The sequence below is a fragment of the Drosophila guanche genome, unplaced genomic scaffold, assembly GCF_900245975.1.
Source record: "Drosophila guanche unplaced genomic scaffold, DGUA_6, whole genome shotgun sequence".
NCBI classification, from domain to species: domain Eukaryota; kingdom Metazoa; phylum Arthropoda; class Insecta; order Diptera; family Drosophilidae; genus Drosophila; species Drosophila guanche.
The window spans coordinates 8,411,057-8,423,908 of record NW_022995744.1 but is presented as its reverse complement, the minus strand read 5'-3'; the positions used below and the strand labels follow the sequence as shown (position 1 = coordinate 8,423,908).

Below are 12,852 nucleotides of genomic sequence, written 5' to 3'. Positions count from 1 at the left end.
TAGACAGGTCTCCCCTCAGCGATAGTTTAAAATGTATTGAATAATTAATTAATACAAGTAAAAAATCAACAGGTGCTTATCGTGGATTCCCAGTTCCCAGTCGATTAGTTACGCTCCACCAGTTTGGTCTCTTTGGTAAAATTGGGGCACAGGAAATTAAACCGGTTCTTTTTTTGTGGGTTATCTGTTCTCCGAGTTGCACTTTGCACTTTAACCCGCGGAAATCTGCATTGTATAGTACAACTTCATTCTTCATTCCAGGCATAACAGCAGCAAAACGCTAAGATGGCCCTCTCAAAGCCACTTTATTCGCTTTTTGGCACTTATCTGGAGCAACTTTTCAATCATCCGGTTCGCACGAAGTCCATAACGGCGTGAGTACAACGCTTATCACCCTCTCCGGCCCGCAAAGCCATAAACACCTTTACATCTAACGGGGTCGACATGTTTCAGGTGCATTTTGGCCACCTCTGCCAATGTGACATCCCAGCGTCTGGCCGGGGCAAAGAAATTAAACCAGCACAGCGTCTTTGCCTATGGCCTTTTTGGACTGCTCTTCGGTGGAAGTGTTCCCCACTACTTTTACCAGACCGTGGAGCGTCTGTTCAGTCATGATTTGCGATTCAGGAAATTCTTTTTGTTCTTGTCTGAGCGACTAGTCTACGCCCCAATATACCAGGCGCTTTCTCTCTACTTCCTGTCTGTGTTCGAGGTGAGTAGTCTTCATTTTTAAAGGCGTCCCTTCGTTTATTACACCTGATATTTTCCAGGGCAACTCCCACGGCACGGCCGTTAAGAATGTCGAGAAACTATATTTGCCCCTGCTGAAGGCCAACTGGCAGTACTTGTCCTTGTTTGTGTATCTGAACTTTGCCTATGTGCCGCCCATGTTCCGTTCCATTAGCACGGCCATAATATCCTTCATTTGGGTTATATACATTGCCAAGAAGCGACGACGCTTCGCGGATAAGCAGGCTGCTGAGAAGTCGAAATAAACATTCCACTGCTAACACCAAGACTTTCCAAGTATATTAATGTTGCTTTAGCTTAATATTCAGATTACCAACTAGATTACGATTGGACTCATGCGAAGGCATTATCTTTGTTGTGTGCAAACGTAGATGGCAAAAACTATTGCGAGTCCGAGACGTTGGTGTGATTCGTGTGTGGGCTTCAGATAAGCACAAACTACAGCGAACCTCTTACTTTTTTTTGTATCTTTTACGTGCACAAAATAAACATATTCGCTTCGAGATGGCAACAAATAATATATTTATTTTAAAACTCAGCTTAAAATTAGCAAAATAATTAGAGTAGAGGCTTACAAACGAGTATTATTGGCATAATATCGAGACTAAAATATAATTTCACTAGTAAATTCCGGGTACATGACTGCGAAATTAAATATCTAACTAAGTGTCGGGGGAATGCGTGTAAAACCAATGTCCTTCGGCATAACAACTATCTTATCCTAGTGGGGTTCAGGAGTATGGTGCATATGGCGACTATAAGTCTGACTAGGAGGTTTTTTCTTTCGCTCACGACTCGCCGCACATTTTGCGCAGCGAATCGGTTAACACTCAAAAGGCGGCCATCGAGGGGCTCTGACTGTTACGCAGAGGAGTACAGATGGGTGTGGCCGGTGTGCTGGCCCGACTGAAGCAGCTCGAACAGCAGCTGGACGCATCCTCCGCCTCAGGAGCACCATCACCCTCCGTGCCACCGGCTCCCTTGTGATGGTACGGAATGGGCCGCTTGCGAGCACTGTGAGTATAAATAGAGATATATTAAATAAGATATTTCTTCAATAGATTTTAGGGACTACTCTGCTGTCAACTCACCAAATGAAAAGTGTAATCAACACAATAAAAATTCGCTAAAAAGTAAATTATAGAAATGATATCCTAAAAAACAATAAGCTTTAAGTGATGACATATTTTATTGGCGTTCCACAAAATCAATGGAACTTGCGCTAAATACGAAAAATAATCAGATAAAATCAATTATACAAGCACACAAAAATATATTGCATTGAAAGGAAGATAAAATAAATTTGAAAATCAAATTAAAAGTAGTTCCTGAGTCAGCTGAAAAAAAGGATAATCAAGATCAATTAAATAAAATCAGGTGCCGTGTATAAACAAATTGGGGAAGTTCAATGCAACACAAAAGGTTCAATGAAAACCAACTAGCGTCTGGTGCTGGGCGGCGGACGACGGCTACGGGAAATTAGGTAAATAAATCAATTAAAAAAATATATTAATATATAAATACATTAAAAAATCAAAAGGTATTTATATTCTAGAAAGTTGTGTATCTTCAGCTTAACTACCTCGTAATGCGACGTCTGTCTAGAAAGCTGGGTGAGCCTCGACGCCGTGGTATGGAGGGGGAACGTGATCCGGATTGTGATGTGCCTGAACCGCTGCTGGAAGAGCTGCCCGAGCTGCTCTGCGACGAGCAGCTGGAACGAGATGATTGCGAGCCAGAGCGGGACCTAGAACTGCGCGAGCCGCTGGCACTGCTGCTGGAGCTAGAGCGTCTGCAAGGAAAGAAATAATTGTGATATTTGGCATTGAGTGGCAAAAAAAAACAACAGAGACGGGGGACACTCACGATCTTGAGCGACTGCTGGAGTGATGATGATGATGGCTGCCACTCGTGCGTCGCTTGCTGCGACTGTGGCTGCTGCGGCGTGAGCGGCTTCGACTGCGACGCGCTGCACTCTCCGCTGCGGCCACCGTTGCCGTGGATACCTTCGAGACAATGGCGTCCACAAGGCTGCTGTCGGCGAGTGCCGCAACTAAAGGCTGTGGATCCAGAAGTTTGAATGGTTTAATTACAATTTTCGGTTTCTGTTGCTGGTGATGATGATGATAGCTTATACTATTGGCTGCCACGGCCGCAGCTGCTGCAGCCGCGTTGAAACTAATGCTACCGGTCCGCGCATGCTGGGGATGACTAAGCAGAGCCAGGCCCGCAGCTGGTCCGCCGCCACCGCCCAGGCCCAACAGACCCCCAACGGCATGGCGTCCATGATGCTGACCGCCAGCGGCCAGCAATGCCTGCTGCTGCCCAAGACCGAAGAGACTAGGGTTATAGACAAGACCATGCGGCAGATGCTGCTGCTGATGGTCTCGGCGACCGAGCAGAGCCTGCTGTTGCATGCTGTTCTGATGGTTCTTGCATATATTGTAGTGGGTGGCCGTCAGCAGCGGACCGTGATTAAGTCGGTTCGTTGTACGGTTGTAGGTGCCCGGCGTGCCGGCCAGAAACGGTAGCATGCCGGGATTGCTATTGGAATGAGAGACACCACCACCACATGCATGAATGTTGTTGCTGTTGCTGTTGTTGTTGTTGTTAGTATTATGTCTACTGTTAGGGTTATTGTTCAGCGTTCGATTGTGAAAGATCCGCTTTGTCTGGTGCGGATGCGAATGCTGCTGCTGGTGTGGATGCTGATGTTGATGCGATTGCTGGTGGTGGTGCAGCTGATGCTGCTGCTGCGGCTGCTGTGGAGGCCTTTGATGGATCTTGGCTATCAAGTTTGTTGCTGGTGGACTCTTGACGTCGCCATTGGCAGCCACTTGGGGCGCTTTGCAAATAGGCGGCGTCGTGGTGCCGTCTCTTTTAAGATTTAACTCCTCCACAGACTGATGCTGCTGCGGCTTCTGCTCCTGTAGCTGCGGATGTGGCTGTGCCTGCGGTAGGATCCCAGCTATGGGTGGCGGTGGCGTTGTCGTAGTCGTAGTCGTTGTCAATGGGTTAATCAAAGCGGTTACATTGTTAGCAACAAGGAATTCACTTAGCGAATTACGTTTAGTAGCCGTCACCAGTTCGTTGCCACTTACTTCACTGCCCTCCTTGGCAGAGTCCTTGCTCGCATCTCCGTTTTTCTCCATGGTCTTGATCTTCTGCTTTGCCTTGGCGGCTATCCCCGATTTTAGCTGCTCCAGCATGCGCAGCTCCTGTAATTCCTCGCGCTCCTGCTTGCTTTGCTGGAACTCATCAAGTACTGCTGCATCCACATTCGAACCACTAGCATCGGCATCGCTGCCATCATCACTCTGGGCCCTCAGGCGCACCACGGGCGCGGGCTTCGTTGTGGTAGAGTCGCGTACCTTCGATGGCCGCTTCTTGTCTTGGATAATGTCCTGGTACCGCTCTGGATGACGTTCTGCTGGCGAGTAGCGCAACTCCGAAGAGGTTGAGCTACGTGAGCGTCGCTTTGTTGGCTTCGGGCTGGGTGTGGTTGCTTTACTCTTTGGCTTGGGCTTCTGCGGAGTGCTGGATCGTTCGCGCTTCACGCTGCTCTGGCGCGGTGTGCGACGTTCTCGCTTGGGACTCCTCTCCTTCTTGATCGGATCGGGTGTTTTGCTGCGTCGTCGCAGTTTGCCAGGCTTGGGCTTCGGCGAAGGTGTCCTAGATGCCGACGAGCTGCTACTTGAGCTCCCCGATGCCGAGCTAGAGCTGGAGACTGCCCGCTTGCGCTTGGTCTTCTCCAGTTCCACAATCACCGACTTGGTGCCCAGTATATCGTTTACAGTGTCTTCTGCAGCCTTGAAGGGATTGAATGCGGGTGCCGCAGTCTTCTTCTGTGGCATCTCTGGGGAATGACAGTGTCGGCTGTTAGCTGGCAACTGCTTGCGCGAACGGGAAAGTGATCTAGAACTGCGAGTCGGCTTGCGGATTTCGGATGGATGTTTGGCCGAAGTCGAACGCTGGCGCCTATCGCTAGCCTCCCGCCTATGGGTGCGCTCCTTGGACACGGCTAGGCGTGGTGCCTGTCCCCGTCGTTCCTTGGATCGTTGACGATCCTTTGATCGCTGTCGCTCCTTAGAGCGCTTTTTTTCATTCAATCTCTGACCACGATCCTTGGAACGTCGTCTCTCTTTCGAGCGCTGTCTCTCCTTGGATCTTGGCCGGCCTTTGGACATATCTCGCTCCTTGGAGGATGCCTTTTCGACCGATCGCTTCCTTTCCTTTGATCGCTGGCAGTCCTTTGACCGGTCTTGCTTGGATTCAACAGCCAGTGGTTTATCCTTTGATCGCGCTCTCTCCTTAGATCGCAGTCTTTCTTTAGACTTAACTCTTGCCTTTGATCGCTGTCTTTCCTTGGACCTCTGCCTATCCTTAGATCTCTGTCTCTCCTTAGATCCTTGTCTATCTTTTTGCCTCTCTTCAGAGCGTAGCCTTTCCTTTGAACGCTGTCTTTCCTTGGAGCGGAGCCTATCCTTGGATCGTTGTCTTTCCTTCGACTTCTGCCTCTGCTTTGATCTCTGCCGTTCCTTCGACCTCTGTCTTTCCTTTGATTTCGGCCTCTCTTTCGATTGAACTCTCTCCTTTGATCGTTGTCTTTCTTTTGATCGAAGTTTCTCCTTAGATCGTTCGCGCTTCCTTTCCGGCTTTTTGCGAGGCGGAGTCCTCGTGACTTGCGCCCCATCATTGGACTTGGGACGTCGGCTGCGGCTATCGCTGCTCTCGCGTTTTTCTTTCCGCCTGTCGCCTGATGATTCGTTGGGCCGCTTTAATTCCCTGCGACGCTCGCGGGACCGACTTCGGAAGGGATTATCCCGAGATGTGCCATTGTCATCAGCTTTGGTAGCTGTTGGCGCGCGGGTTTTGCCCGACTTCTTGCCTTTGCGCTCACTACGCGACGCAGAGCTGGCAGAATTAAATGTTTGAATTAGTTTAAAGTAAAATGTTGAAACATTCCTCAAACTTACTTGGAGCGTTCCGAGTCCGAGGAGCTGGCACGGGCGCGCGACTTCTTTTTAAGCTTCTTCTCGCGTTTTTTCTGCATAATAGAAAATTGAAAAACGTTAATAATCGTTCGCTTGGTATGAGATCTTGCCAAGAGTCTAACTTTTAGCAATTTATATATTTATATTTAACATATCGAACGATCATTCATTATGGCGCATGATAGACATATGAAGTTTCGGTTTTGGTGCAAAAACATTTTTGCTCTTTTTTAACGTATTCTTTGTTCATTTATCGTTGATCACTTCACACTAGGTATCATATGATTGTTGGAGTATTAGTATCTTAAGGAAAAACAGTCAAATGAAAGTACTTACAAAACTACAAGAGAGCCATTGAAAGCTATCCTATAACAATGAAGCGCCAAGGGTTTTCATAAACAAAATATAAATTTCTTTTTCGTTTTTTCTTCAAAATTTTACTTAAACTAATTGGATTTAAAATGTTTGGGAATATAAAAAGAAACATCTACGTTTGAATTTAAAATCGTTACAAGTTAATGTTAAAACAAAATACGGGAAAAGAGGCCATCCATTCATAAAGAAATTTAGAACAGATTGGACACACTTTTAGAATTTTGTGGATAACCCCTCTTAAATAATTTTCTTTTAGGAAACGAAAATTAAATAAATGTAATACATTAATAAATTAAAAAAGGATATACTAGATTGTGAATGCGTTTGAAGCCTTTTTACCTTTCGATAATATTTTGGGTGACATTTTATTTGATTTGTATTTTTGTTTGTTTGATTACTAATTGTATTTATAGGATACACAACGTTAACGTTTTATATGCAGGATTTATATAGTTCAGTAAGCACTGAGTGGTTATTTTGTTTGTCAATCGTTATTATTGAATGTTTTTATTTTGGTGGAAAAAGAAGTAAATAAGCAAGAGAAGAAATGGCGCATGTTTAATATTTTGGTGAACAATTGAAACAACGAAACGAAAAGTCAAACGAGAGTTATCATCATATACAGGTAATAAATATTTCAATAAATATATTTTATAGAGAGAGGAGAGGCCAGTACTTCCATTTGGATTAGATAATTATATATTTTTGTTGTTTGGTCAGAAGTAATGATTGCTTGATTAGTCGGTGTAAATATATGTTACATCATTAATGGATTTGATTGGATTTTGTTTGTATGGAGAAATAGTTGGAGAAACAGCGTTAGAGGTAAGAGTTCATTAGAAGTGTTCATGAGATAGACAGGATAGTATATATTGTATTAATGTATGGGATATATCGTATATTCTGTGAATCACAGCGACACATGCACACCCAGCGACACAGTTCTCATCGCTCTTCGCTAGTACTTTCTGACATTATTGGGTCTCCTCAGACAGAGCTCATGCATACCTTGTCCTTCTTGGCTTTCTTGCGTGCGCTCTTTAGCTCACGATCGCGATCACGCTCCTCATCACTGCTGTCCGCCGCCTCCTCGTCGCTGTCCTTGTCGCTATCCTTGTCGCTGTCACTGGCGGTGTGCTTGCGCTTGCGGGACTTCTTCTTTTTGGACTTACTGCAAGTAGAATCGTAGTGGGGACGGGGGATTAGTAGAACTCCTAGATTGTTGGTGGGTTTGTGTGTTTTTTTCTTTGATAGTGACGTTTTTTTGTGCTGGCTACAACACACATTCAATTGGACGAGGCGGTATGGGGGAACCGGTGCACACAGCACAGCTCCAAGATACTGGTTTTTAGCAGCAAATGTTAAGAAATTGGTTTTACTTGTGGTTTAGTGCTTTACCTTCATCGAAAACTGCTCAAATTGCATTTGCTCTTAACATTAAAGAAGGTAATCATAATAATAGAAAGAAAGATGAGAAAGTAATTGGCTTTTAATTGTTGCGACACACAAAAATATATCTTTGCATTCCTTAACAGAGAGAGAGAGATGATAGACCTCGTTTATGTTATCGTATCGTATCATATTTGTAATGTATGTTATTGTATTCTTATTTCTTATTTTTTTTATTTTTGCTCGCAATGCAGAGGTTGTACTTTTTGGCAACTAAAGTTTTGTTAAGAATTGTAGAATCGAATTATTACTTACCGCCGGGCAGAGTTTTTTTTATATTTTTTTTGGGGAAAATGTGAATGATGCAAAGATTGTGTGGGATTGGAGATTAGTATTGATTGGATGGTATGGTTTGTGTTTTAGAGTTAGCTATTTGTCGACCCATCATACATACATCAATAGTAAATCAGATCCCTGATAAATCTACTCACTCCCCGCTGCACACAGATTCAAATAAAAGATTTTCTTGGCAAAATGTTAGGATATCGAAAGTAAGTATATATTGCAGAGAGTCGCATTTGAAACACATTTTCATATTAATTTTACTTCATTTCATTTCACTTCATTGATTGGTTTGTTCAATTGAATTGGTTCTTATGGTGTAGGTGTGTGTGTTGTGTTGTGTATGTAAGTAAGTGTTGGATCTCGTTTATAACTAAGTGTTTATTTCATTTGTACATAACTTTTCGCTTCTTTTTACTTTCTTTCTCATATGAGTCCCTTTTGTGGTTTCAAATGCAATGTAAAAGAAGGAGTAGAGACGAAAAACACAAAATGTATTAAGCAATTTGATAGTTTGATAGTTAGAAAAGATTCTTTGGTTTTAGGTTTTTTGTTTTGTTTTTTTTGTCACGCTCTAGGCACAAATTGTTTACAGTTTACTATGGACTATGTACGATAAGGGGTTAAAGGATAAACCGAAAAAGTTGATGACTGTAGAGTCCAACAAAGGAGCAACGAAAGAAATGACAAAACTAACACAGAGAGCTACAACTGTTTGAAGGCCGCAGTATCTGCAGGAACTGAACTTCAGTCAATTGCTTACCTCTCTTTCTTGTGCTTCTTTGACTTCTTCTTCTTGTCCTTTTTGCGCTCAGGACTGGCAGAGCTAAGTAATATAAGAGTTAAAGTTTAAGTATCATCTTTTGCTTGATAATCTCCATTGCTTACCTCTCTCTGGCACGCTTCTTGCGCTTCTTCTTGTCCGACTTTGAGACATGCTCGCGCTCATCGCCACTAGCGGCAGCTTCACGGCCCTCGCCATCCCGGTCTCGTTCTCGGGATGGAGTACGGACCAGAGCATATCGCTTGCCTGTCTCCTTGTCCTTGCCTGCAGCAGCTGCCGCAGCCGCCGCCGCCGCTGCCAGGCTTTCGCGCTGGGCGTCCAGTTCCTTTTGCAGAGCCACGCTTTTGGCCAGATCCTCCTTTGCCTTGCGATCGTTGTCGAAGCTGCTGCCCTCCACAAAGTAGCTGGATATGTTGAAGGCCTCGCGCAGCCTGGCGTTCTTTTGCTGCTGTGCCTCGGCTATCTGATGGGTGTCGCGAGCACTGTAATCGAAAACAACAAGGAAATGAGTTGGTAAAAGTTAGGAAACCATTTTTAAGGCTCAAATCATGATGGATGTGCAAAAGTGGGGGGGCTACCTCGATGCCACAGCACTGCCAGCACCGAGCAGTGTCTCCAGCAATGTGTTCGAGGAGTGCTTCAGCAGCTCGAGCAGTATCTGGCCATCGATATTGATTTTTGATGGGTTTGCGTTGGCGTTTCCGTTTCCCCACTGCGACGTGGACAGTGGCAGATCCTGGTGCGTGGCAGCAGCTGTTCGCTGGCTGGGCTCCGCGACCGGCTCCGTCACTGCGGATTGGCAGGCGCAGGCGCACTCAGGGTTCAGCTTTCTGGGCATTCCTGGTCGCCTGGTTTTCTTGGCGCCGCTTGCCAACGCCGGCCGCAAGGGCTTGAACTTCTTTGCCACCGCCGCATAGTTCAGCGCAGCTGATCCCGATGCCATGTGGTGGGACGTGAGGTGAAAGCTCTCATACTTGGCCAAGTACTCCCGATTGTCGTGCTGGAAGTATTGGGCCTTGCACTTCCTGCCACCGTTAACTGTCGGTAGGGAAACGCTTCCTGCTTGGGTGTGAGTATGAGGACTGCTGGGATGGCTGGCTGTGGCGGCTGCGGCAGCTGTCTTGGCGGTGGTGGTGGTGGCGGCACCAATTGCGTGACCTGCGCGTTTGCGACGCTTGCGGCGTTTTTTCGATTTTACCACTTGCAACGTGGTGGCTGTTGTTGTTGTTGTGGTTGCCACTGAGGCAGCAGCAGAGGCTATCCCCACCGATGCCATAGCCGTGGAGGTTGTTGTATTGGTATAGATTTCCGAAGAGAGCATTTTTGGGTTTTTTTATAGCTGAACTATTATTATTTTATATGTATTTAAATATTTATAAATTTGTAAAAATATGTATTTTTTAGTAGTATTAAATTCCACGTTTTATTATGGAAGACAGTGGATTTAACCGAATGTTAATTCGTTCTATACGCGTTTAGTTTCTTTATTTAATATTTATATAGACGTTATTCTTTGTTATTTTATGATTTATCCATTGATGCTTGGAAGACAGTGGATTGACTCTTTAAACTTCTTATATAGGTACAAAAAAATAGATATATAATTTCATCGGTTATTGGAAGACGATGGATTAGCTTTTCTTTGATTCTGGCTACATTGTGCCATGCATTATTATCTGAATGCAATTAATATTAATTTGTGTGTGTTATCCTAAACGTTATGGAAGACGTTGAATAATGTTTAGGAGACATTGGATTAGCTTTTATATAATATAAATATCTGCATGCTAGTTGTATGCATTGGTTCACTCCGTTTGCTTGGCGCACTTCTTGACTCCACTTCACGACTTAGACGACTAATTAATTACTGGCTATGTTTGGAAGACTTATTTAGTGATTTGTTGCATTCGTTTAGTTTGGCATCAGTGTGGCCTTTGGCTCTGCTCTCTGCTGTCTCTCTGCCGCTGCCGCAACACCATATTGTAATGGGGCTCCACCTAACACTTGCAACAACCACTAGAATAATACACACACGAGATCCGACGACTTGAGCCTTTAATCCACTGAACAGTGGGTTGCAATGGTGCTTTAGGGGTGGAAGACGAAAACGACAACACCACTGCCACCACCATTTGCCTGTATTTTAGTTGCTGCATTTTGTTCTCCTTTTTATCGTTGCACACTTGAAGGGCTGCTTTAGAGCAGAGGAGAGGGTTCCCTAGTTGTGTGTCTCTATTTTATATTTTGTGTGTTTGCTTTGCTCTCCTTATGCGTCGGCTTATGGCTGCATCTCTGGCCAGGCGGCGGCTTGTGGGTGGCTCATTATTTGTATTGATTTTTCCAGAGCCTGACGTGAAAGTGTCGGGATCCTTCCGGACATCCTGTGGCTGCCTCTCTGCACCACTGCCATTGCATATGTTCACTTGTGCTTGTCTTCATGCCCAAGGACACTTCTTGGCTGCTTGTATTTAATATTTATCTATTTTAATTGTTATTTAATTATTCCTGAGCGGTACAGCCATGTTGCTTTGGCTTTGGAAGACTTCAAGTGACTGAAAACGGAAGCTCTTTACAGCAGCTTTTTCTCTATACCACTCCGCAACGCCGATTGGCCAGCATGGACCACTAGCAGGAGCGCTGACGTGGTGGGCGGCCACATGCTGTGCGCACCACCCAGCGGCGCAACGGCGGGGCGCACGTTGCCTGCCTGGGGGGGGCTACAGCTGTCGTTGGCCGAGATTGTGGCAAGCGTTTTATTTAACCGTTTATTGATTTGTCAACTAGGCCCAGTTTTTGTTTAAATTACATAAGCCTGGATGGATATACTACTCACGCTACGCGTCCAAATTCATCCTTTGGTGCATCTGTCTTCCCCTGTCCCACCAACTTCTGTCGAAACGAGTCCACTTGCGACTTGATGTCCTCCGGTGTGCGTCTGTTTGGATCATAAAGCAATACGTTATTATTTAGAAACTTTTTACCAGTACAAATTCTTAAAAGAAAATACCTTGGAGACTGATTTACACGCAGATTGATTGAATTCTTTGATGAATTCTTAACTTAATAAGGCTTTTGGGTATTATTTCATGAATATTAAAGGCTGAACTACATTTAAAATTAAACTTTAATGGGAATTCTTAGATTGTTTGAATCGTTTGTCCGTGCGGCACGCGACACGCGGATGTCTTCTATTGAAGTAATCTCTACAACTGAAATGCACTTTTTTTCACCACCAGGGCAGGCCTGGCCCAGGCCTTGGGTAGGCTGTCGAGTCGGACACCGGAAGAGCGTCGCAGTGCTCATATGTATGTGACGCATGGTAGGGGTTGGTGGTTGCGAGAGTGCGTATGCGCACTCGTGGCGAGAAAAACGAGACGTCGACGCTGCTACCAGGCGCAATCCGCAAACAGAGCAGGAATATAAACAGACCAAGCAGCGGACACATAAACAGAAGTAGTATCATCACCAGCGCCGCAAGGTTGGTTGGACTTGCAGCGCTGCATATGCGTTGGGGCCACCGGACTTATATAACTAGGGATTCATTTACATACCCATTGCCGTACACGGCATATGGATCAGATCAACGTAATCTTACCCCTGCTTTTCGAGTATTTCCTCGAATTCCAAGCACTTGACTTCGATCTTGCGCTTGCGGTCATGGTCAAGAATCTCCTTGTTGGGCGGACGATTCAGCTGGGCGTCCAACTTTTTGATGTCATCTTCGCAGCGATAGTCCTTGTCCTTTTTGCCCGGTCGCACGAATGCACAATTTCGCTGCACGTGGCCGTTGGTGCCGGAGCCGCGGGCGGTTGTCAGGCCAATGCCGTTGTACATGATGCCTCACTGTAGCTGGTTATCAATGCATCAATGTCCTCGGGGGGGTACTTAGTGCTCCACCAATACTGCAGTTTGCATACAGACAAAATCGATTTTAGTTGCAATGTGGGCAGAATTGTCAACGCACGAGCTATGTGCTTCTACACACCTCTTATTTGTCCACTGTAACGCATACGGATATGTGCTCTGTGTTAATTAATAATTTTCTACAATTTGCGGCACATAAAAAAATAGTTTTGCGAAATTCCGGCGCTTTTTTCTTCGATATACAGTGTGGCCGATTAAAGATACCGTCTGACCATCAAAAATATACCACATAATATTCAAAATATACCGACGCAAAACATATTCCCAGAAATGTAGAGCTGCCATTATCGATAA

The 12,852-nt window shown here is 45.1% G+C and overlaps 2 protein-coding genes across 10 annotated transcripts; one reads left to right on the top strand and one right to left on the bottom strand.

Moving 5' to 3' along the window:
• The first annotated feature begins 53 nt into the window (after positions 1–53).
• LOC117579802 (peroxisomal membrane protein PMP22) lies at positions 54–1,018 on the top strand. Of its 2 annotated transcripts, none has more exons than XM_034265877.1 (4): positions 54–135; positions 262–374; positions 454–712; positions 771–1,018. In XM_034265877.1, exons 2-4 carry the CDS (start codon positions 286–288, stop codon positions 993–995), a joined length of 573 nt encoding a protein of 190 aa, XP_034121768.1. In that variant the 5' UTR covers positions 54–135; positions 262–285; the 3' UTR covers positions 996–1,018. The 2 variants fall into 2 exon arrangements, with proteins under 2 accessions (XP_034121768.1, XP_034121769.1); XM_034265878.1 differs by having other exon boundaries at positions 91–135; positions 255–374.
• A 230-nt stretch (positions 1,019–1,248) lies between these two features.
• On the bottom strand, positions 1,249–12,774 carry LOC117579793 (serine/arginine repetitive matrix protein 2). Of its 8 annotated transcripts, none has more exons than XM_034265862.1 (11): positions 12,620–12,774; positions 12,230–12,536; positions 11,469–11,569; positions 9,213–9,933; positions 8,739–9,116; positions 8,614–8,676; positions 7,128–7,290; positions 5,727–5,797; positions 2,617–5,664; positions 2,333–2,542; positions 1,249–1,764 (listed from the first exon to the last, which is right to left on the bottom strand). In XM_034265862.1, the coding sequence occupies exons 2-11, from the start codon at positions 12,466–12,468 to the stop codon at positions 1,581–1,583; spliced, it is 5,178 nt and encodes a 1,725-aa protein (XP_034121753.1). In that variant the 5' UTR covers positions 12,469–12,536; positions 12,620–12,774; the 3' UTR covers positions 1,249–1,580. The 8 variants fall into 8 exon arrangements, 7 of the variants coding, with proteins under 7 accessions (XP_034121753.1, XP_034121750.1, XP_034121747.1 ...); XM_034265859.1 differs by lacking the exon at positions 9,213–9,933 and having other exon boundaries at positions 2,617–2,810; positions 3,852–5,664; positions 11,468–11,569; positions 12,620–12,773; XM_034265860.1 differs by lacking the exons at positions 1,249–1,764; positions 9,213–9,933 and adding an exon at positions 1,905–2,219 and having other exon boundaries at positions 2,617–2,810; positions 3,852–5,664; positions 11,468–11,569; positions 12,620–12,772.
• Between the last annotated feature and the right edge of the window lie 78 nt (positions 12,775–12,852).